Source organism: Apteryx rowi, unplaced genomic scaffold, assembly GCF_003343035.1.
Source record: "Apteryx rowi isolate R43461 unplaced genomic scaffold, aptRow1 scaffold_86, whole genome shotgun sequence".
Classification (NCBI taxonomy): Eukaryota; Metazoa; Chordata; class Aves; order Apterygiformes; family Apterygidae; genus Apteryx; species Apteryx rowi.
The window spans coordinates 1505044-1529692 of NW_020451160.1; the positions used below are offsets into that span (position 1 = coordinate 1505044).

Below are 24649 nucleotides of genomic sequence, written 5' to 3' on the forward strand. Positions count from 1 at the left end.
GGAGGTGTGAGGGCGCGGGATCGGGGGCATCGGGGGTCCCGCCGGTGGCTGCCCGCCTCGCGCCCCGCCGGAGCCGCCGTGCGCCCTCCTCTGCGCCAGCGCCGGTGGGGAAAAAGCGAAGAAGTGACCTTTTCCCGCGCTGCCCCGTGGGCTTCAGCGCGGGTGATCCGAGGCTCCTGCCGCCGCCAGCGGGATGCCAAAAGGCGGGATACCAGCGGGAAGCCAAAAATCCACGTGCGGGGTGACGGATACGCCAGGTCGGTGGAGAGCACGAGAGCAGGGACGCGGGGGCTGGCGGCTGGATCCTGCTGCCGCACACGGACAAGGCTGGTCGGGGGGCAGCAAACTCCTTGCCGCCGCGTTTCCTTTTCCGAGGGACTCCAAAATGCCATGTCCGGGCCATTAAAGAGACGTTTTAAGTCTTTGCGGGGACCGTTCTTCCGTCCGCCTGCGCCGAGCTCGGGGCTGCCCTGGGCTCGGCCCCTCGGTCACTGCGACTCGGTTCGGCCAAATGGGACGTTTGAAACCTATCGAATAATTCCTGCAGGTGGCAGGAGAAGGGGCAGCTGATGGGCGAGCGATGTGCCGGCCGGGTCCGAGCCCTGCCTGCCCTCCGCGCAGCGCTGCGGCACGGCCGCGGCGCCCGAGCAGCCTCGTAAAAATGTGCCGCAGGGGAAAAGATAAGGGGGGGGGGGGAATCCTCCCCCCTCCCCAGGCTGCTGGAGCAATAAGGCAGGCGAGAGCTGTGAGCCTGGTTTAATCCTTCTCTTGCCTCTAACGCGTCCCTCTCCCAGTGCCGCTGGGGCCCCGCGGATGGGGAGGGCAGCGATTCGTGGGCAACACCGCGCCAGGGCAGCAGGAGCTGAAGCTGCCTGGGAATCGGGCACGAACAGGCCAGAGAGCAGCTTCGCGGGAGCCACCTGCAAGTGCTGCAGCTCCTTGGCTGTGCAAAGCCGCCGGCCGGGCCCTTTTTCCAGGGAGCTGCCACGAGGCCAAGCCATGGTCGCTCTTCACGGCTGGTTTCGCACTGGTCACACGGATAAATGTCTCTTCAAGGGGCTGCTCTAAAGCGCCTTTTTTTCCAGTTTAAAGCAGCCTTTTGGGATGCTGGGAACAGCTGCTGAGTTGGGAGGTGCAAGGGGGTGAGTGCATGGCCCCCAGGAGCCCCGGCCCTCGCCAGCCAGCCAGGCATCCCACYGGCGACCAAGGCTGGCTTGCTGGGAGCACTGGGGCACACTGGGGTGCAAGGGGACCAGCCGGGGGGGTTAAACTCTTGGGGAGGGCAGAGAGTGCTGGGCTGCTGCTGCGGGCGGGCAGACGGGGTGCCTGCACATGCAGGGGCCGTGCACACGTGTGCGAGCCTGCATGTGAGTGCACATGTGCACRCGTGTGCATGTCTGCATGTGTGTGCACATGTGCACGTGTGTGCGAGCCTGCATGTGAGTGCAAATCAGCATGCGTGTGCGAGTCTGCATGTGTGTGCACATGTGCACGTGTGTGCGCGTCTGCATGTGAGTGCACATGTGCACGCGTGTGCGCGTCTGCACGCAGGCAGCGGGTGTTTGGCAGCTGCCGGTGGCCCTTTTTATGTGGGCAATTACAGCAAATAGCTGCAGCCTGCTTGTGAAGTCCATAAAAGCTCTGCGGAGCTGCGACGCTGGGTAGGTGATGGGGGGGGGGGGCGGGGGCCCAAACTGGGAGCTGCGACAGCACTAATCCTGGCCGGGGGGGGGGGTCCCTCACTCATCCCCCCATCCACCCCGGGGGTCGTCCCCATTCGGTCCCTTGCGCCAGGCAGGCAGGGACAAGGGGGAATCACTGCAAAGCCCTGGGGAGGTAAGGAAGGGCCTGGAAACGCATGGCTGGGGACAAAAAAGCCTCTCTGACTATCCATCCATCCATCCATTAGTCCATCCATCTTTCTGTCTAGCCATCTGTCTAGCCATCTTTCCGTTCATCCATCTGCCCATCTATCCATCAGTCCGGGATTAAATCCAGCCTCTTTCCCCACTACCCCCCCCCAGCCTTGCCTCCGCGCTGCCATCACGCTCCAGTGCCGACGCTTTAATTTCCATTACTTATTTATCACTGCAATAGTCTTTTAATTGCTTTGGCGGCCCCTCCGAAGGCATCTTGGCGAGGGGAGAAGGTGACGATGTATAAATAAAGGCGATAAACAAATAAGCCTGGCGGCGCCGCTTGCAGGCATGGGGAGGCTTGCTGGGCCGGTCCCGCGTGGCTCCGGGGTGCCGGTGGTTCCCTGGAGAGCTTCCCTGGATTGTGGCTTTGCAGCCCAAGGAGTCAGCACCCATGCGTGCCCCGGCGCTGCACCCCTGGCTCGGCTCAGCGGGGCCCGGCCAGGCCTGAGTGGGGTTTGGTGGGAGCTGTAAGCGCAAAAGGGAGCTGAAAAAAAAGGAAAAAATCCCTAACTCCCATTTTTAATTAATTAGTTACGTCCCCAGTGACTCATGTTTTATCGAAGGACCCTGCTGCGGGAGGCTGGGACGGCCGCGGGGACGGGGCGCCGTCCAACAGGGCACCGTGGCCCAGGTGCACCGCGGCCGGCGTGGGCAGCAGCCACCCCCTGCCCCGTGCCGTTGCCGTGTGATTTGCAAAACTTATTTATATGCTAATTGCAATGGGACGAGCTGCTTTTTTTTTTTTTTTTCCCACTTTCCCTTGTGCCTGTGGCGTTAATTTGGGGCGCTGGGGCGGGGGGTGGAGAGGAGCAGCCCCGGCGCCTGGGTGAGGGCAGTGGGATGCTGCACCACGGCCAGGGTCCGGCGGGGAGCCGAATCCAGCCACAAGGGCTCAGCGCGGCCCCTGTACGACGGCTGAACCATCAGGGTTAAAAGAGGGGCCGAGCTGCTCCTGCCACCATCCCCGGCGGCATCGCGGGACAACCCCGGCTGAGAAACGCAGCCRGGCCAGGACCGACCTCCCGGCAAAGCGGCCAAACACCGGGCGAAGGCGGCTGATGGAGGCAGAGAGACGCAGCAAAAATCCCGGCTAAAAAACGAGCCTGGCACCGAACCCTCGGTGTGGGGCAGTGCTGAGCAGTTTGCAGGCAGCGTTTCAGCTAATCCCGCCTGCGTGGGGCAGGATTTTGCCCTCGGTGCCGCCGGGACGCATCGCTCGCTCCCTGGGAGACGAGAGCAGGGCACAGATTTGCCCACGCATTCGTCCTGGTGCCAGCGCTCAGGGGCTTTGCAGAGCAACGGTTTGGTATTTTAGCGCTTAACAGCCCTTGAGGGATATTATTTCTCTTTGGTGAAAGCGTCTAATCAATCACTTTTTAATTCAGCCCGTTCTGGCACCCATGCCACCGTGGGATGCTGCAGTCTGCAGTTTACGAGTGCCCTGGGTGGAAAAAACCCCACTGCCGGCGCCTCTGTTTGCAGCCCGCCTACCGCACGCAGCAGCGGCGGCAGCTCGGCCCCGCGCGCCTCCTCCGGGTGCCGGGCCCCTGCCCTCCCCGGCAGCGCTGGGCTCCGCGCCGCTCGCTTTTGGGCTGACGGAGCCGAACTGCGGTAGCTAACTCGGAGCCTGTCACCACGGCTGTACGGGTAGGGTTTTTTTTGCCCCGACACGCACCATTCCCCCACTTTTAACAAAGAGTTCGGGTGTTATTTTCACCCTGCCGCGGGCCCTTCCTGAAGACCACGACAGCTCCTCGGGTCGGGGCCCGGCTGCCCCCGCACGGATTCGGGAGGTTCAGCCACCACCTTTCTGCACACCTTCAAATGACTAAACCCCCCCCGAACAACACGGGGGCGACGCTGTTCCTTGGTGATGTTTAAGCCTTTTCTAAACCTGTTTCTCCTGCTCCAGGTTTTTATTTTTCCTCCAGCGGCTGTTGCTCTTTGAAGTGCTGCAAATGACCGAATCCATCCCCGATGCCAGTTTGATTTCGGATTCACCGTCCAAGCCCCCAAATCTGCCACTGCTTGTGAGGTCCTTCGAGAGAATCACAGTGAAAGTGTTTATTTCCATCATAAAGATGTGTTTTAATACTTTACCATAAATCAAGCTGCGCTTTATGGCGATAATAAATTTGTTGGCAGAAACTGCCTTTGCAGCCCGAGGCAGTGGTGCAATTCAATTTGTTTGGTTTTAAGCGTAAGGATATGTAATTGAGAAGGAGAAAGTACAGATGTTTTAATTGAGTTCCCAGATACCACCTAGAGTTGCAGGAGACTAATAGAGAGGAAGAGGTGAGGGTCTCCATTACCCTCTCCGCTTGCCGTTCCTCCTTGGCCTGCGGACCCATTAGTCACGGGAGTCCCCTCCAGGAATAGCTGCTTGTTGCACCTACGAGAGGAGGAAGGGAGGGGAAGAAAGACGGCAGACTAAAACAGATGTATAATGTGCATTTTATTTTGGTTTTAATCCTTTTTTTTTTTTGGAAAACTAATTACAGTCAGGACAAGCATCATGTGAGGATCTGTAATAATGATTTGTTAGCATTGATAACAGCCAAATAAAAATAGACTCATTGCTGATCTGCAAGAGGAGAGCAGCTCCCACCCCGTGCTGAGCCGGGGTAGCAGTTGGAGTCACCCACTCCCCGGCTCTGCTTCCCCCAAGCCCAACGCAGGGCAGCGCTGGCCCTACCGAGCCATCCCGGTCCCCCTTTCACCGGTAATTTTTAAGGCATTGCTATGTCAGGTTTTGTATGAAAAATGTTCTCTCTGCCACGGAGTTTCTTTCCACTAAACGCCCCGATTCCTAAGGTAGATTTGTTTCGCTGCTGTGCAAGGACAGCAGCTGTCTGGGAATTCTTGGTTATTTATTTAAGAAATCACTCACGCTCCTCGGGGACCAGAGCTCTTCCAGGTGAGGTACCATGGCGGATGCTGGGGACAGGAGGCGCGAGAGCAAGGCAGGCGGCCCTCGCCGTACCGCGGCATCCAAGCCCCGCTGCCAAGCGGCTCGCAGCTTAGACCTACGGCCCCTTGGAAGTCACTGTCACGCACCACGCCAAAGAGCAGAGCCGGTCACCGAGGCCAGGGAAGAGAAGGCACGTCTAAATGCAAGTCCATCAAAGGGAGCTGGCCGGGGGGAGGCTGGCAGCCCCGCAGGCGCATGCGGTCGGGGGGTTGGTGGTTGTGGCGGGGTGAAGCCGGCAGTGCCATGTCCCAGCCCCGGGGGAATTTAGCAGCTCCTACTAAAGAACAAGCGCAGTGGTGCTCCACCACAGCCTGCCGTCACCCCCGCGGTGGCAACCGGGGGGAAGGCGCAGGGGGTGGCATGCCCCGCGGCGATGTGCTGCGCTGGGTGGTCTCAGCCCTCCGCTCTCACGGCGAGCGGTGGAGTTTGAAGGCTGCTGCTGTACGAAAAGCGAGATCCCTTCTCCGACTGTTTGAGAGAGGGAAGGAAGGGCAGCCCTAAGCGGGGAAAGGATGAACGGAGGTGAAGAAGGAAGTAACCGAGGACAGCCCGCTCTCTGCGAAGGCAAGAAACTCCGCTCAGTGCCTGAAGGGACGGAGCTGACTCCAGCGCCCTGCAAAGCACAGGCAGCCCGAGGGAAACAGCCTCAGCCCCCTCCGTAAATCCGCACCTGCGCACTTGCACAGAGGAGCAGCCTCCTGCAATTTTTCCACCCTTCTGAAGGCTCCTTTCGTCAGGATTAAATCCCTCCCTCTGGCTCTGCCCATCTCCCCGCTGCACCAGGACGGAACAGGCCAGCGTGCCCCACCGCGGCATCTGCGACCTGTCCCGTTTCTGGCAGCCAAGGCTGCGCAAGAGCCCCGAGAACAAGCGACAGAAGGGAGCAGTTGCAAGCGCCTGCCCCGTGCCTCGCAGGGGCTCCCCGCTCCGCTGCCCGGGGAATTTGCGCTCCAAACTGCACAGCTACCATCACTCTTCCTAAGCGAGACACCAGCACCGGCTACCCGTAAAGTGACTTGCTAATCCGGCACTCAAGGTGCCACATCAGCTTCCTTGTAGCACTTGGGGCTGTTGAAGTCCACTAGCAAGGGCTGCCAAAACCTGTTTAGGACAGAGCTGGAGATGAGGGAAAAGGTCCCCCCGGATCCTCTCCAAGCAGCACAGCAAGGACCCGTTCACAGTGCTCAGGCCTGAGAGGTGAAGGGACTTTTGCTTTAAAAACCGTGTAGTGTTTTCGTACAGCTCCAGGTACTTGCATACTCCCCCCGGAGGAGCACTAGGAAGTCCTACTTGAAAACAGAGCTTGATTAAAAAGCAGCTGCACTTCAAAGCTTGCTTTTAGTGAGCAGTGACACTTAATATTAGAGCAGTGCAGAGGGCAAGAGGATATAGCACCAGTGGCATGCACCTGGCTTTGAACCCGCTTTAATAAGGGCTGAGGGAGGAGAAAGGCTTAAAATATTTCAGGTGAAAACTTCTAAAGTTCTTCCTTCTGCTAGGAAAGCCTATATGATCTTTGCCTAAGGGCCTCAGATCCCTGGAACTGATGCTGTCTCTCACTGGGTGGTATTAGAGTGACCAAGAGAAGCCTCAGAAGCAGAGATTATAATCTAAGGCATTAGCTGCCCAAGATAGCAGGCAGAGAATTATCTGGGAGCCCAGCAAACTCTCACGTAGGCTGAACGAGACCAGCAAGAAGCCCACCTTAACCCTGCGCAGAAGGAGAGGATGGGTGGGCTCAGGAGCAGTTTCATAGGGTTCCAGTTTTCTCTCTCCCATCGCACAAGCTCTGCTCCTGCAGAGCCGCACCACCGCACAGCCTTTTCCCGCTGGCACGAGCCCATTCCCTTGAGTTAACACCCACCTTGTTTCAAGGCTAATTACCCAGCACAGGAGGCTGGAAATGCGTCAGTGTGCGCAGCCAGGGCTCTCACAGATCTAACACGCATCAGGCCTGGGTAATTAGCACCTCCCCAGCCCACATAAATCCTGACCACCGCAGCCGGGGCCTGGCCTGTTGCACCAGCCCTGTGTGAAACGGAGAGCAGCTCTGCCAGCTGAAGTCACTTAGCTGCATGCAGGCTGTGGTTTCCTTTCCAAGGGTGAAGAGCTACATCCCCACACGCATATGGACATTGCTCTATAGGGCTAAGGCTGCCAAAGCAAAGGAGAATAGGATGAGAAGTGTGAATGTAAACTCCAGGGCTGGGAAAAAAAAAAAAAATCCAGTTCTGCTAAGCAAGAGATCCCAGATCCCAGGCAATCCGTGGTGCTCCTTACCCAGAGCATAAAACAGGTTAATGCTTCTGGAAGAAGAAAGTGTAACAGATATTTAAAAAAAGAAAAAAGAGGGCTTGGGCTATTCCCACCCTAATTTATTTTCTCCCCCCTAACTGGCACAGGAGTTTTGTGTCTGTGGGGGTCGCAGTTGAAGAACAGAGGTTAATTTCCCCCAAATTCCTGCCGGATTCTGTGCGCAGCAGGTCCCTGCTTTTGGGGCAAGGGATATTTAGCTGAGCAGCGTAGTGAGCAGCCAAGGCTGTCAGCTCTCCTGTGTGCTGAAACCCGCAGCGTCAGAGGAGGGCTGCTGTAGGGGCAGAGAAAGCGATGCTTGAACAGAGCTCAAGGCAGAAGGGGCTGGGCACCGGTTAATCGTACAGGCTGCCAAGAGCTCAGCCCCATGCCTTCGCACAGCGGGTCCGTGAGCCAGGACTGTAAAAAGGCTGAGTCCACTCCACCCACACCCGACGTGGAAGTGGAGAAAAAGTCTGTGTCCAGGTCTGACCTGTGTCACCAAACCAGTGGCCTGGAAACCTCCCTTCACGCTGCCTCTCCTTCCCCCTCCGCAGTCCCAGAAAAGCTGAAGTGCTGGAATCTCCTCTGGAGCCCCGGAGGGAGCGCGCCACTACGCCCACATCAGAGTTTTGACTCACTCAGAACAATGTTTGCAGTCACAAACACGAAGCAAGAAAAGCCCCATATGAGCACGAACACAATCCAGAAGGTGTGCCGGAAAGGGGACAGGTGCTTGTTAACAGTACCACTGCCGAAGACCAGCTGAGTGTCCTTCCGACTACAGTATGCGAGGAAAGCTGGAATGAGGTACTGGATCCCATTCCCAGCATAGGCTCCTGTGATCCCCACCAAGGACTCCAGATCGTGGGTGCAGAAAGCCACCAGCACTGGGGGAATCAGCGTGATGGCAGGAAAGACAATCCTATCCACCACCCATGGGTAGGTTCCCCCTTCTCTGTGGAAAAGGGTCTTCCAGTTGTTGCGCAGGGTCACAGCAATGATGGGGAAATTGGTGCTGATGGTGAAGACTGGGAAGAGGCCCAGGAAGTAGCGAATGAAGGCGATGTTGATGATTTCACAGTTGGTGAAGTTGAGCGTGTACATGTCCATGAGGGTGTCATTGCGGAAACAGTAAATGGCAGTGAAGGACAGGAGGCTGTAGAAAGCCAGGATCAGGATATAATCGAGCAGCACAAGCTTGTTGACATGCCTCTTCTTGGAGATGGGTGTGATGAGGGACGGCAGGGAGTGCTGGCACATGAAAGAGTAGACGCACACCCCAAAGAGATTGCGGATGCCCGACAGCTGGGCCATGGACGGGTGACCCTCTGCTTGGCCTCTGCTGATGCGGATGAGGGCCAGAATAATCATGAGGATGAAAGCTGGAGAGAGAGAATGTTTCAGGTCAAGCCACGTCCATGCTCCCCACAACCCTCCTCCCATCGGCACTGGCAGCCTTGGCACCAGATCTCCCGACTGTGCCACAAGAGCATTTCCCTGTCTCTGGAGAATGTGGTGCTGCACATCAAAGGCAAGATGCACAGGAGTTAATCACGACTTTCATTGCTAGTCAGCACATAAGGGAACAGGCTTAGGACCGTCTTTGGCAGACATCTCCCTCCAGTCTCCCTCCCTCAGGGACTCTCCCACCTGCTTTAGGAAATGATTGCTCTAGGCCCTTCAGAAACGTAACACTAACACTGCTGTCCGAACTCATCACCCTCTTCCCCAAGGGTCTCAGGCCATGTAGGCTTCTGCCATGCACATTGGCTAATTGTCACCGTCTAGAAATGACTTACAGAGAGGTTTGAGCCTTGACCTCTAAAGGAGGAAAAGATCAAACCTGGCTGCAGAGTCAAACCCAGCAACATTCTTGCATGGTTTGTGGCCGGACTAGTATTTTCAAGACCTCACCTATGTATACAGGCAGATGCATGTGAACAGCTACTATAGAGCTTTCCTGTCCCTGTGACCTGTCAAGCACGATAGAACAAGAACTAGCCAGCCATTTCCTGGGTAGGAAGAACAGGCTGTCTGTAGTTAATCCCAGGTGGAGAAACCAGTCTGGAAGGGACTAAAACAGCACTGAAAGGCTGCTATTAAAATTCATCACTTCTAGGCATGAAGTCTGCTTGTCTACCCTTTACTTATGTCAGGGAAAAGCCTAATAACATTTTATCAGCTTGTCACAAAAAGCTACTTGCTATGGACAAAAAGGAAACGGAAAGATTGGGCTAATACCTTTATTTACTCTGCTGGTGGAAATCTGAGCCAGAAGCAGTTATTGTGAGACTGTTATTCCTAGCATGGCACAAACAGCAGAAACCTAATTCTGGCATCACAGAAATCACATCAACCTGGGAAAGACGATCATCAGCTGCTGGAGTTAACAAGGAACAGGGGAAAAAGCCTGCCTGGCTGGGCAGCAAGCAGCAAAATTTACAGTCTGATGCTGGCAATGGATGGGTCACTGTGGCTTGCACAGAGCTGTCTCCTGCACTGGTTTGAGGCATCAAAGCACAGCCATGAATTACCAGGTATTGAAAAAAATAACAAAGTGCTGACACTACTATTATGGATAACTTTGAATGTCATAAATTAAACAGCAGAGAAAGTAGAGCAGCGCACATCCCCATGGCCAAGCCCATAGCAGGCAGACCACTGGCACTGCAAGCAGGGCAAGGCTCACTGCGGAGCAAAGATACTCGCTTGCTCTGCTGGAAACCGGCAGCCGGAGATGGAAAGCCTTGCCAGGGACGGGCCTAGAGAAGTGATAGTTACAGACCAGTTAGCAGACGCTGTCTCTGCTGTCCCCAGAGAGACCAGATTAACCTTAGCTGAAGCATCATCATCTCTCACACACACCCCCCAGCAGTTTCCCAAACAGTTTCCCCTCTCTCTCCTCTCACAGCAATCCTTCTTCTTATCCTCATGTTGCAAACACTGGTTTCATGCCAAGCACTTATGTATCCACACTCTGCATTTCACCTCTTACTGCCTCAGGAAACCTCTCAGCTTCCAACTGTTTCCCAGTGGCAGGGAAAGTCTAACAGTTCTCCACAAGCAGACACCAGACTGGAGAGATGACAGCAGATCTATTACTTCAAGGCACCACAATAGCTGAGCTACTTTGGGAGTGCTGGGCACTATAGATCTCCCCAGGACCAGTCACAGAGGGCTAGGAAAAGCAACAGCTCATTGCTCTGGGTGTGCACAATTCCCCTTGCCTTCACTCAAGCTAGTAAGTGAGATGCACTGTGAACAAAAGCACGGTTACTGTGTCTTCCCACGCTTCCCCATTGCTCTCCAGAGGAGAGATGTTTGCCAGCCACATCAGGTAGAGCAAGATAACCTTAAAGAGATGTGTTCCAGGTGACAAGGCATCGGGTACACTCCCTGGGGTTGCACATGCTACAAGAAAGAGAAGGTACCCTGAAGACCAAGACAAACCAGGTTAGGCAACTTTGGAAATACACTGAGGTCATTCCTTTCCCTCTCGCTTGGGGAAGTGGTCAACCTCTGAAGCCCAAAACCAAACCATTCCTGCATCTTGAATAGATTTGACTGCAAAAGCTTTGCTCCTCTTCCCCTGCACACAAGACAGTGAATCTCTACCAGCTATGCTTAGCCCAGAGTAAAGAGTTTCTATCCTATTTCTATCTCCCAACTCTCTCACCATTCACTCAAAACCCCGCTTTCCACACTGACACTAACAGGACCAGCTGGACTTCAGGGAAACCTCCAAGCTTGTAACCCATCTTCAGTCAGAGATCCAAAGGCTCTTCTCTGCCCCAGCATGTGCTTTTCTGGTAGGGAGTCCTGAAGGATCAGGTTTCCAGTGGATTTCCTAAATGTCAGACAGAAGCCTAAAGGCTTAAGAAACTAGAATTCAGATAACTTTTGTTTTTTCTTAAATGCTTCTTTCAGAAATTAAACCTTCTAAAAGTTTGAGGAGTGATAATCCAAGACTAAGATCTAAACTCATACTGTTTTCAAGAAGGCAAGGTGTGATGCCTTACTAAGCACTTGGAATCAAGGTTTGAAATGTTACACCAGCCTTTGGAACACCATGCTGTTCCTTAGAATAAATAGCTCCTTCCCTGCCCTGGTGCAACAGTACCCTCATTTTGTTAGATTAAAGAAATCACACTCTTCTGGTCTTTGCTTCTGTCCCTTAGCACCTTCTAGCATCTAGATTTAAATCAATCCCCCTTGGACTCTTCACTCAAGCCAGGGCTCATCTATATATAACACAGCCCTCCCTCCCCAGTCACACATGCTATTTTGAGAAAGGAGGCCTACTCCAAGGTATCTGGTAGTCATCCTATCATTCTTGGTGAGACCCAGGGAATCCTGGGGCTGGAGACAACAGTGCTTTGGTAGTTAGGAAGTCTAGAATCTCAGATAGCTTGTTCGAGCTATCAGTGCCACAGAAAGTTGCTTCCTACTTATTTCCATGGACTGAAGTGGATTCCTAAAGAGAATCTCCTTAGACATCTCAGATCCCACTGGGCCAAGGCACAAAGCTGACTTTGCTCAGCTATATTTGGAGCTTTACCCTAGACAAGAAATGGTACAAACAAGATCAAAACATCACTCCTGGGGTTTTTTGTTTTTTTTTTTTTTCCTTTCTCCTCCCACCCTGAGACCCATGTATGTGGGATAAGCCAATAACTCTCCCAAAAGTTCCCAGCTCTAGAGGAGGTGCTGTGATCAAGCRTTCCCCCTGCCCTAGCACTAGTGTTCTGTGGATGTACTTTCTCCGAGAGAGATGGTAAACTGGAAACCTCCCCTGCCCAATTCCAACCCCAGAGATCACAACAGCAACCCTGCCCTGACAGCTGTTTTCTCTCACTCCCTGGGGTGGAAGTTTCTCTTGCCCTGCTCCTAGAATCAGAGAGTTAAAACATTTGCATCCTAGATTTATCTCCCTGTCCCTGGGAGAAGGCAAGGCTGAAATGAAACTCTGAAACCTAGTTATGCTGAATGATAAATCAAGATGAAAAGAAGATGACAGACTGTGACTGACAGGCAGCTTTGAGCAGACAAGGCAGCACAGGATCCTGCAGGCACACACAAAGACCCTGCTCACATCTTCCTCTACCTGGGATAGCAGGCTGAAGGCAGAGCCTCAATGTACCATCTCAAGTCACCTACGGTTGCCACATCAACTGCTCCTTCAGTGCTCCTTCACCAGAAGGACATGGGTTGGTAAAAAAGCCCTGATCTTTTCCTGAACAAACAGGACAGAGGATCTGAGCAACATGCTTCAGGAATGAAAGAACTTCAGACACCCACAACAGCGTTAGACCCATTCCAACCCAACACACCACTGAACAGGCTTTTCAGTCAACAAGGCACAGAGAACACTTCACCCATCTCATCTCCTGGTCTCTAGAGATTTGAGTATCCTTTTTACTGAAGAATGTAAATGGGCCTGAGGAATAAAAAGAGGGGGGTATGCCATAAAGAAAGAGTTGTAATGCACTCTCATCACCCCTGTTCAGTTGCCTCTCCCTACAGACACCTCCCCTCACTCTTGGAGAAAGACACACCAGCTCTTTCTCTTGGACAAAGTGGACCTTGCAGACAGTTACTGCCTCCTGTCCTGCTTGACTCAAGAGATGTTGATTCAGAGACAGACAGCTCTGTTATGTTTCTTGCAGATGGAAAAAGGATGAATATGGATGAGCACACATCCAAATATCAGAATCCTCGGAAACTATGGGAGTCTGGGGATATTAAAAAGTACATTTTTGTGAGCTTTGATAGAAACATAATAAACCTGTACAGAGAAGCAGTGAAGATAATAGTGAAGATAATTTAGCCATTCTGAGTTTAAGTATTGTTTTGCAGCATCAGAGCAAATACCTTTGCAAATGATAAATGCTGTCTCATGCTTGTGCTTTATTTCTCTGCAAAAAGGCTGTTGCAGGAGAGAAGGGGGAAAATAAAAAGTCCTAGGCTGAAACATTTTTTTTTCCTCTGATCATAGGAGGTTCCTGGAAGAAGAGGAGCTGATAGCTGATGTTGAGAATGAGGTCCTGGCTTAACTCTTCCCTGTGTGCCTCCAGCAAGACACTATGCTATGCTTGCAAGCACCATAGCACCTGGTGGCCCCCTTCTGTCTCTCTCTTGGCATGTAGAAAATAATGGGAAGACACTAAACTGAGCCATGCTGGGAAAAGAGAGGAGAGACACGTGCTGTTACACAATTCAGAAAAAGCTGGCCTGGCAAGAGGATGTGATCTCAGAAGTGAGGTTCTGCAGAATTATGACTTTAGATAACCTCTCTGTGATCCCAGGAAGGAGAGCCAAAAGCAGATACAGCTCCCCAAGTTCAACAATAAACTCCCACCTTCAAAGCACTGGTTCCAGTTAAAACTAGGATGGTTTTACTGGCTCTGGAAAGCACAGAGGCAGACAGCTACAAGCCAGAGAAGAGCAGAAAAAAAAAAAACTACTGAAAAAAATCAGAACAAAGGTTACATTACAGCTACCTGTCTGTTAAGAATCAGAAAGGTAGAGATGGGGAGGAAATATCTTGTACACCCATTCACCCACAGCTCGAGTCACATCCTTTCTAACTCTGCCCCTTCTCTCCTTCCTCCTTCCAAGAGGAAAGCCCAACAACATCACCGAACCTGTCTGTCATCCCTCCCAGCAATCCACACCACCTTGCCATCAGCAGAGCAACCCATGCCTCACTGCTCCCCTACCCCCACTTGGAGCCATTTGTTTAAGCAGGCGCTGCATTACATTGCTGACACATTTGCAGCAGGGCCATCCGTCAACGTTGGCTGATGGTGTGACAGAGCTTTCTTGTCAAAGTGGAGAATCAATATGCCAGGAGATAATGATAATGAATCACCCTTTCATAACGCATGCCGCTTGCTTCCCTTTTCATACATTAGGTTGCATGATGGATTCAGAGAGGAAGAAGTCTTCATGAGCTTCCTGGGCCCATTCTCTTCTGAAGGACTTAAAGGATGAAGCTTTCTCCCCATCTTAACCTTGGTCTTGAACCCTCACCAAGCCAAATCCCACCAGATCATGCTTAAACAGAAGAATGGACCTCCTCCAGTTTATCATTAGGCAGCTCTTTCAAGAGAGAAGACATAAAAGCAAGACTGTCTCCTCTGCACGTACTGAACAGAACAGTGTCATGTCAAGACAATTTCGCCTTCTGTATCCCTAGCTATCACTTGGTTTGCCTATCACTATGATCAATGTCTTTCCAGGCTGCTATTCCCCCACCTCAGAGCCAGTTGCCTTCCATGAGTTCTCTGAGCAAGTTTAAGAGCCCAGTGCAGCTCTCTGGAGTTGCCAGGTATTATGGATGCTGTCGTATTTGAAGTCCTAAAGCACGGTTGGAGTTCACTATGCTGGCAGAACAAAGTATCTGAAATGAAGACACTGATTCTTAAATTTAAAACTCAGTTACCCAGTTTCTCCYCCAGAACCTGTATCCTATCACTTGCTTATGACTTYTAGCTCTCTAAACTCTGGAGCAGCAACTGATAAATTGTTCCAGGTTTCAGAGGAGGTTTCTGCATGAAATGATGGTAAAGGGGTAACATGAAAACCAGATTTGCCCCATCAGATGTGGAAACTGGAGTAGTTAAGGATCAGACTAGGCAATGACTGAGCCTAAAGCACTGTCTCTGGGAAGATGAAGGATTTATGAGTGCAGAGACTATGGGGAAGCAAGATGGATCTGTTCACAGAAGACAGCAATTCTCTTGACAGAGACGTCAGAAAGAGAAGAGGAGAGAAATGACTTCCCAGAAAAAAGTTATCAGCTATGAAAAGTTGTGGAACAATACTGTGGCTAGTTCTTCTGGTGGAGGGCAGGGACTTGCAGGGATAAGTTACCTCCCTGTCCCAAAGACTCGTGCAGAGTCTACATGGCTGGGGACTGTTGCTCATACAGCAGGGGAAGCACAGCAACATGCTGGGCATATTATGATCACAGAAGCATGATGCAACTTACCAAGAAGGCAAGAAAAAGGTAGCCTGAGAAGTGGAAGCGTTGTATCTCACTGCACTACTGCTCCCCGTGCCATTTCACCCACGTTGCCAGGTTTTGCTAGCTCCTGCTGCAACCCTCTCAGATGTTACTGCTGCCCTGGCCTTGGGCCAAGCAGAGCCCATTTCGCTAACAAAGGAAAACTTTATTAAACAGCACCAAGTCTTTTCRGCTGTCAAAAGCGGTTCACTAGGAATTCTCTGCTGCAAAGAGATCACCTGTCTGCWTTCCTTCACGGTTTGGGGTAGTGTTTGCTACATGATAACTAAGATTTACAAGTAACCTCCCCAACCTGGTAACAACTCAYGCTGTGAAACTGTTGGAGCTACCCTGCTCTCAGCTCACATTTGCTGGTCTGCATCRACATCTGCACACCAGTAACAGTTCATAGGGAGAAAAAGTGCTCTGCACTCTGGTGTTTATCACTGATGCTTTATCTCAACATATGGGAAGGGAAGAGCAGCCAGGGAGGTTTGTTTGCTTCTGCTGGAAAATCACCTGTATAGTTTATTGTTCCCTCTTCTTCAGTCACCGTTGGCAGAAGCACCATAAAGCCTTTACAGCTGGGACTCAGTTCAGAGTTCTGAGCTCTGCTATTGACTTGGTCTATTAGCTTTGATAGTTGCTTCCCCCTCCATGCTTCAATTTACTCTTCTGTGAGAAGGGAATATTACATTCTTCGGTGTCACTGTGAGCCTGAGCTAGGGTTCTGCATGCTTTGGAAAGCACTGGGTGCAGCACACCCATGTCCCAYGAAATCTGGGTGCTCTGCAGCCTCAGCCATACCTTCCGCATCTTGCCTCAGACCATGCCCAGCAAACAGTTTTAAYGACCTTGTCCCAAAAGCTCCTCCTTTCACACTCTGAACAGCAGAGAGCAGCTTTGCATGCCAGACTCCTGCCCTGAAAATCTGTGTGGGCACAGTCATCCAGACCCTTCAGCAGAGCAGGGACATAGGGCTGAACTCGACCTGGCGTTTTCAGCTCCCTTTCTCCAACTCTCAGACCCATCAGTTTGTCTCTGCTGCCTGGATAAAGTGCTCTTTTCAGGAACRTCGACTCCTCAGACAGGACCTCAGTGGTCCTGTCCAGCACCACACGTCACTCTCCATCTGCATCTGAAGCGAACAAGGCACTTTCGTTCGCACTGGCCCTGCTTCACCCCACTGCCCCCCACAAGCACCACTGAAATGAGCTCCTCAACCGACAACTCGAAAAGCAGGCACGACAGAAGCACTGCCTTTTAACTAACTCTTCATAAATATATTCACTTCTCTTAGTGAATTATTTACCCCAGGCTCTGGCAGCAGCTTTCTCTGCTCAAAATGGATATAGGAACATAAAGCAACTTTGTGGAAGAAGGTTGTCAGAATCCTTAAAACAATTCAATATGCAACAGTGTCCTGACTTACAGTTCAATTCCACCTTCCTTGTCATCCTTCTTTGTCAGCCTCACCAGTGTGCTTTGGAGAGCCCTTCCCCAGTTTCTTCCCTAGCAGCCTTCCACCAAGCAGGCTGGAAGGGGAACACAGAGCTTAACGCACTCTCCCTGCTATTCTTGTCCTTCCTCACTCCATCTTACCAACCACAAGGAAAGAGCTAGGCAAGAGATTAAATTAATGGTCTCCAGTTTTATACCCACAATTTGGGAAGAGTTGGAAGTGATCCGTCTTAAGGGCTGTATTTACTGGAATGGATGTAGTCTGGTCCGACTATGCTACAGGGAGAAGGAACTGAGCATGCAGCAGCCAAACCCAGAAGTTTATTCCTCTATAAAATGGCTCTTTATTAAAATACAATACTTTAATAACTACAATATAACATCAAGAGCAGCACATGGGGCAAATGTTCCAAGCGGGAGCTGTCTGGGAACATTTGCCAGAGACTATTCGACAACAGCAACAATAATCACGCTACCACAATCTTTAAAGCCAATGGTCCCTGCCTATAGAGCTGGACATCTCAGGCTGCAACTAATCTGGTTAGCTGCTTAACACACGATAGCCCAATGTTTGCTGCTGAGCTCCACCAAGGCCCATCCTTTTTGTTAACTTCCCTAATCCATATATCTTTCTGTGACGCTGTGAGATAGTTATTATCTAATAATAAAGAGAGGTAGGGCTGTGCACCGGAAAGCTGTGTTCCCTTTGCGTCAGCCTTGCCTGACTCAGTCCGTTCCCTGCTCCCTTCACCAAGAACGAGCTGTGCTGTCCCCTCCAGCAGCTCACCCCTAACACCATCTATTTGCCCAGGATTGGCGAGAGGAGGGGAAGAAAACAGCTAGACATCAAGTCTCTAAAGTGAGCAGACTATCACTACCAAAGATTTAAACCCTTCAGAAGAGGAGAGAAAAAAAAAAAAAAAAAAAAGAGCCAGAAGCCTGAGCAGCAAAGTTTAAAATACCAACAGTTCAGTCTAACCTATTGATGGCTTAGTTGGATTAGCCTTCAGCAGAAGGCTCCCCATTCCAAAAATCTTTCAAGAGACCTGCAAACAGGCTCCAAAACTGATAAAGGGCTTGGGCTAATAACAGCTCTACTCTTTTGTTAGGCTGAGGTGGAAGGAAGCTGAAAGAAAGGAAGGAAGGAGAGATAACTGTTGGGGGAAGGAATCTTCTCTACCCCAAAAAGAGGATCCACRTTGGTGACCCCGTTGGTATCTGGTCACCCAGTCTGGGTCTTGGGCGTGCTCTTAGTAGTGTTGCTCAAGCACTGGTTGAGCCAATAAGGTTTTATCCCTAACTCAAATCAAGGTCTCGCCTTAAACATTTTCTGGATTTTTGTGACTATAGCCCTTTCTCCAYTTAAGCACAGCAGGCTGGCTCCCTATCACACCCCTTAGATATCTAAGGGTACTGAGGTCTCCTGAGGCGGTTCAGACACCAGCAGTAGGAGAGGGCTGACAAAGCAGGTTGAGGAGCTTTTGCTGTTGGATAWGGGATGAGAGCTTGGTGTAGGCAAACCCTCACACATTGGTCAACTGAGAACCGAGATAGCTAAGCACAGACAAGCCCTTAAATTTACGCACCAACTACTGCACTAAGTTTAACCATTGGCACTCACCCACACGAGGCAGCAATCAGTTCTGCAGCCAAGCTTGTAAGCTGTTACTCTTGAGAAAGCTGCCACTGGATCCACGTCTCTGGAACCCCTGACTCTGCTCTCAGTCCCTCTCCACCTGGAGATGCAGATCCACCCTCTGTGCTCCTATTAGTCCTGACAGAAGAAACGCCTCACCATGCCAGCCTTGTTTCCAGATGAGCTCTCTGTGTTCAGCGGGCCCAAACAGCAAAACTCCATCTGTCTGGGCTCTCTGGCAGTATAGCACTTGAGCTTTCGAGCTCCTTCTTCAACGTTCTCCTTTTAGAGACTTGAGAGGTGCCTGTCCTGGCTAGTTCCCCTATCCTGGGATGAAAAATGCAACAGGGATCAGCCCTGTGTCTGGCTGCATCTCCAAATTCTTCGAACCAACTCAATTTTTCTTTCCAATTCACATCCTAGCATTCAAGATGGTGTATTTTTCATACAGAGACGGAGTGAAATTTTTCTTCTCCATGAGGTGCGGAGAGAGACCGCTGTAGGCTTTGTTAGCTGAAGCGTTGCTTGTGATGAGCACAAGGCTCTGCAAAGAGGCTACTGACATTTGATTATCACTTAGATGAGGAGAAAGAAGAAAAGCAACTTTCAAAGGCAAGGCTGACATTGTTACAAACGCTAGCAGAAATGACCTTCACACACAGCTAGCTCTCCCTGCTGCCAAGAACCATCCTCTCAGCCACTGTCATCTTTATCTCCAGTACACCTGGGGCAGTGCAGTCTTACATCAGCCATTGCTGCTGMGAAATCCAGGGGCTTTTCACCAGGCTGGGGAAAATGGTGCAGGGGGCAGGTGGTCCTGCATGGTAGAGAGCCTGAAATGGCCTCATAGCTTAAAGARGAGGCTTGGTTTTTCAAATAATGGTGCAAAGCATGGGTCAGCTTCCCATCCACACCAGGCCAGCAGACACAGGTAAACTGAATAACCCACTATCTGTACAGGAAGAAGTTTTTACTCAGCAAAGCAAACACCTAGGCTGGCAGCTCCAGCATTCAGTTCTGCGGCTCAGAGAGCCTTGCAGAGAGAGAACCACCTTCAGCACCGCATGGCTAAACCCAACCAAGGGAAGAGGGAAGAAAAGGCACAGATTGTGGCAGGACAGGAGTTCACATCTGGCCATTGGTATTCAGGTCAGAAAAGTTCAGGAGACCTCAAAACACASGTTAAAACCATTCTTTAGGATCTTGTCTAAGCTCTATCACCAACACAAGATCTACCCATGTTTAACTTAGAGTCCTGCTTTTGGAGAAGGGAGATGGTGGGTGGTGTGAGAATGTGCAAGAAGCCAGCTTGGTAAGTCTGAACAGTGCTGGATCCATCCTTAGCCCAGAATCTGCAGCAGAGAGCATTACACTGTTCCCYGCATCACATGGCTTTCTGATAAATAGTCTTTCCTAATAAATCTATCCYTCATTGTACACATACGGAATCCATTGCTCTAAGTTGCCACCGAGGTACTGTCAGAGTCATTAAATATCATTATCTGGGGCAGCTGTTCCCCAGTGGTCTGATGCAGGAATCAATCAGGCCAAAGCACGAATTTCCCCTGTGCTTCTCCAAACGCCGCTTTTGTCCCTCTCCATCAAGCGACAAAAGAAGAGGCAGTTTGCCTTTACGGCAAGGTTTAACAAACCTCATACTGGAGGGAGCAGGCTAATAGGAAACCAATGACAGACCAGACAGGCATCAGGTTGTCACAGAGACAGGATGAGGTCTGACTGATGTCTCTACCGGGAAAGAGGAGGCCAGGTGATTGGAAACAGGCCAATGAGCTGAGAGGAGATTACTTTTTTTACTTACTTTAATACCCCTTAATGAGATAASCTCTTTCTCTGAAGAACATGGGGGCTTTCAAACCTTTCATGTGCTCAGACAACAAAGGGGAGAAACCRACATTCAAGATTTTCACAGCACCCAAGGTGAGCGTTCGTTAACTCAAACTATTCAGCATCTGAGGCTCCAAGGCTTAAAATCCAACCTCATTTTCTTGGGTGACAACTGCTTAACCCCACCTCAGATGTTCTTCGGAACAGAGAATCTCCGTTCCCCTGCAGTGACCACCAGCCATTTCCAAACAGGATCAGGGCCTTTGAACTCGCAGAAAGTTACTTTTTGCCCCACTGAAGTCAGGTCAAGTGTGTGGTGGTGGTGGTGGGAAATAGTCTGAGAATCAACTTTTCTTCCTGGTGCAGGTCAGTGATAGGCATAAGCAGCACTAACCCGTGCTGGAATGGTCTGYGCCATCAAACAGGAGACTGCTAATCTGCTGAAATGCTGCTAGTGCTGTAGCACCCATTCTGTTAGCTCTGAATATCAGTTATCCTGTCTAGGTTACACACAGTAATATGAACCTCAGCATAAGCCTCCATAAGACACACTCTTGCACCTCTCAGCCTTTAACTGCATGTACACATACAAGCCAGATATGAGGCAGCTGCATCTTTGCATGACAACAGCACTGCAAAATCAGGAATCTTTTATTCCCCTTAAAGRAAATATGGTTTGCACTGACGTCTTCCCCAAAGTCCTTGGCAGTAAGATTTTGGAATGGACTCATGAGAGCAGTGCTTCCCAAGRACAGCATACATTGGTTTAGGAGTTTTCAATGCAGCATATCCTATGCTAAAGCAAGGCCCAGGGAAAAATGCAAACAGATGATAAAACAAGGGGAAAAAAAAATAATCCTAGAGAAGTCCCTTTAGTTCTCAGATCAAAAACAAGATTGTTCAAAACCTGTTATACACATGCTGAGAGAGAGACGTACTGCAGAACAGCAACTGGTGGTTAACGTACTTAGCCCAGACAAAGGAGACCAATCCACATCTCTCCCATCTCTCTCACATAAATGAGGTTAAAGCTGTATCTACCAGACCATGTCTGATCAAGAACAGCGTTAGTTTCAGTCAGAAATTTCATCCCAGAAAAAAMCCCACATCCTTCCTGATCGAAGATTTATCAGGCCTGGACAATCCTCCTCAAAGAGGTTGTTTTGACAAGCATTTGTTTTCAAACAAAAAAAATCTTGCCAAAAAGATTCATCAATAGCATGACTCAGTTCCAYCTACAGTGAAGAGGTGGGGTCCTGCCAACACTCACCTATCCATCTCATCAGGGATGTCATGATTTGTAGATACTTTGTCTTCTGCACATTGAAGAAGGTGAAAGGACCCAGGAGAAGAGTGAATGCTGCCTGGAAGGACAACAAAAACATACATTAGGTTAAAAAACAGAAATCCTGCTATTAAGACAAATTTACAGGTAAAGCTAAGCTTGCCTTGAAAGTTCACCTCCAGACACATCTGTTTGTCACTGAGCTTTCTTTGCTGCTTAATTTTACAGCTGGTTTGGCTGAGACGCAAGGGGGTCAAGCAAGTTGCTTGGATCAGAGAACATGCCTCAGGCGGAGGTAGAGAGCAGGATCCTCTTGGCTCTCAGCCGCTTGCTCTCACTGCTACAGCACGCCTTTACTGACACATTTCAGTATGAGCTCTCAGTGCAGCTTTACAGAACATTAAATATTAAACTGTGGCATCTTTGTCTGGGTACATGCTCAATTTAGGTCTGGATAGCAATAACTGTGACCAGTCTGCCTACATTAACATTGATGGGCTAGCTTTGAGGTGTTCTAGGCTGAATGGCAATGGAACCAGGTCTGCCCAGACCATTTTTTCCATGCTTTAAGTTGCACGTTTTATAGGAGGAAGTTTACACCATAACAGTYAAGCTGTTGACTGGGAAGCTGAAACGTTTTGCAAAGTAAGGAAAATCAAAGAGATACTGTTAAGAAAGAGCTCTATTCAGAGTGGAAATTAAAGGTACTGTCAACGAGGACAGTTCTCTCCTCACTGCCCTCTCTTAGGTGTGCATTTGGAGACCGATGGGCCTTCGCACACTAAACTGGCGAATGCTGTAGTACCAGTTTGTTGCATTTCTTTCAGGTAYGTCACAGAATACACCCAACAAAACTGGAAGTTAAGACTGCGCGGTTTCCTATGAGAGTTCCCCCTAGCACTCTACCACAGCGCACAAGGCAAACACRCTGTTGGCCCATACCAAAAGGAGCCATGCTCTCTGCCCAGCACCATTACCCCGGGGGACTGGAGCACCACTCAAAAGCCCTAGCTAGTCCAGGTGGAGAAGAGAAAGAACTTCACTCCATGAAGATGATAGACCTTGACTGAGGTCTGAATGTGGACCGAGAGAAGTCAGCAGGACACCGTTTCAGTGCAGCTACCTGTGCTGGGGAGATGGGCTGAGCGTTACCGAAGAGAGCTCTACCTGTGATCCAGGGGGCAGCACAGGCTGACAACTGCTGCTGTCATGGGCTAATGATGCACTAGCAGATCCAATCAGTAAGACAGCAGCGTCCAGAAGACCACAGCACACACTGTGCAGATTTGTTCAATATCTCAGAGGGATTTTAAAGACAAATACTAAACATTAATATTTACACATTGCTCTTTTCTATGACTTCTTAAAACAGTTCCCAAAAAAAGGTGTCACCAGAAGGGAAGAACAGGGACTCAAAAGGGCAGGCTGCAGAGCCTCGAGGTCTCTGTCGACCCCAACAGAGTCAGTGACAGCACAGAATYCAAGCTATTTTAAGATTAGTACAACCCCAAGAAACCTTTGAGACAGTTTCAGAACATCTGCAAGGCAAATTGGAAACACCTCACGTCACAAGTATTCTCAGACGACCAAAGTAAATCCAGAGAGGGGATCACAGGAGAGAACCCTTGGTTCCACATGCCGCTTGGTCAAGACATATTCTGACCTGGGGCCATCATCTACTTCAAACTTTGTTTTTTCTGCTTGCAAAAGAAGGACAGAAAGCATACAGAGAATTCAAATTTGTGAAGCAATTCAGGATCCTTGGAGGAAACTCTGAAATCACACAGAAGRTACTACGTCACAGGCATAACTGACAAGACTAAGAGCTAAAACAGCCTTAACTATTAAGACACTTGCAATTTTAACACAGAAGCAAAACAACCAGTTACAAGTCTTTTTATTCTTCTCGCTCTGGTTCCTTTCTTGCAGTCAGGTGCATAACTCCACTCTCCTTCCACTCTCTTCTGCCCTCTGCAGACTGCCGTCATATACCTAGGATAGTGCACAAACCCTAAAGGACTAAATAAACTTATGACTAAAAAGAGAGACGTAGGTCAAAGACCCAGAGCAAACCAAAGTAGACAGCAACTCTATTACTGGAAATTATACTCAAGTTTGTGACTCATCTCTCTCAACTCCCCCCACCCCACACACATACTACTGAACACAACCTACCTTCAAATCATGTATGCTTACGCGTCAGAAAGCTGAAACAGAAGAGACAGAGGAAGGATGGTGATAATTAAGGAACAGGTGTCTTTTGCAAATCAGAATGTAGCAGAACCAATCGGCGAAACAGCATCTTAATCCAATGCAAGGACTGATACAAGATCCCCGGCCACCAAAACACCTGGGTCYGAAACCTAGATTTGTCTTAAGCATCAAAGAAAGAACTGTGTTGAGGAGCGTTTGAGGCTCGATTGCTGAAAAGCATAAAAAGCATCTTTAGACACTGGAAGAACCTGGATGCTCTAAGTGCTTCCCCACAACTACTACAGAGGCATAAAGAATCCCTTTCAGTTTTACACTCCAGCTTCTACCGTCATTCTCCAGTGCTCTCGGCATCTTAAACAACTAAATCCCTTGATCAGCAGAGCGCATCTTTCTGCTCTCCATCTCCTCTGTGATCTTGGTTTTTCAGCTCATTTGGGAGGGAGGAGGGCAGGGGAGGGGTGGAGATACGAATCGTTGTGGCTGAAGGGTCGGTGCTCTACCTCACTGTGTCAAGCACCTAAGTGCCCTTCCTACTCTGGACTTAATTAGTTCCATAACTTCTCCCCAGGGAAAAAAACAAGCCCAAATAAGCACATGGGACAAATATACACCCAAACTTCCTCCTGATGTTTACTAAGCTCAGGTTTTCCCCAGAGGAATATAATTTACCAACTGTGCTTCATTACATGTGCAATTCAAACAATCTGAAGCCTACATGGAAAACCACACCAGTTTGCCTTGCCAAACGTCAAACACGCAAAGCTCTTACACATCAGGAAAGCTCTCCTGAGCTTTCTAGTTCACCTCTTGATCTAGCTTAAAAATCTTCCTAGGAGTTTATCATTCACTTCCTAAGCTTCAGCACATTAACCCAAGGCAGAATGAACATAGCCAGCTTTAATTAAAGATTTGTCTATTACTGAGTTGGTTTCCTAGTAGGAACAAACAGGTGTACAAGGCCGATTCTTTTTTTTAATTTAAACAAGGTAAAAGAATCCTCCCTTTGGCTAAGAAG

General features: G+C 50.1%; 2 protein-coding genes across 6 annotated transcripts in view; one reads left to right on the forward strand and one right to left on the reverse strand.

Annotated features, from left to right (window-relative positions):
* Positions 1-4024, forward strand: part of GRIN2C (glutamate ionotropic receptor NMDA type subunit 2C) — a 15961-nt gene extending 11937 nt beyond the window's left edge. Inside the window, exon 10 of the mRNA XM_026090584.1 lies at positions 3832-4024. Coding sequence (XP_025946369.1) covers positions 3832-4024 — 193 coding nt within the window. The remainder of the gene's footprint in view (positions 1-3831) is intronic.
* Positions 4025-4357: 333 nt separating this feature from the next.
* The window catches only part of TMEM104 (transmembrane protein 104), a 48235-nt gene continuing 27943 nt past the window's right edge, over positions 4358-24649 (reverse strand). For all 5 annotated transcript variants that reach the window (XM_026090429.1, XM_026090430.1, XM_026090432.1 and 2 more), the window contains 2 exons: positions 21406-21499; positions 4358-8567 (listed from right to left, as the gene is read on the reverse strand). In XM_026090429.1, the coding sequence (XP_025946214.1) occupies positions 7807-8567; positions 21406-21499 (855 nt within the window). In that variant the 3' untranslated portion in view covers positions 4358-7806. The remainder of the gene's footprint in view (positions 8568-21405; positions 21500-24649) is intronic.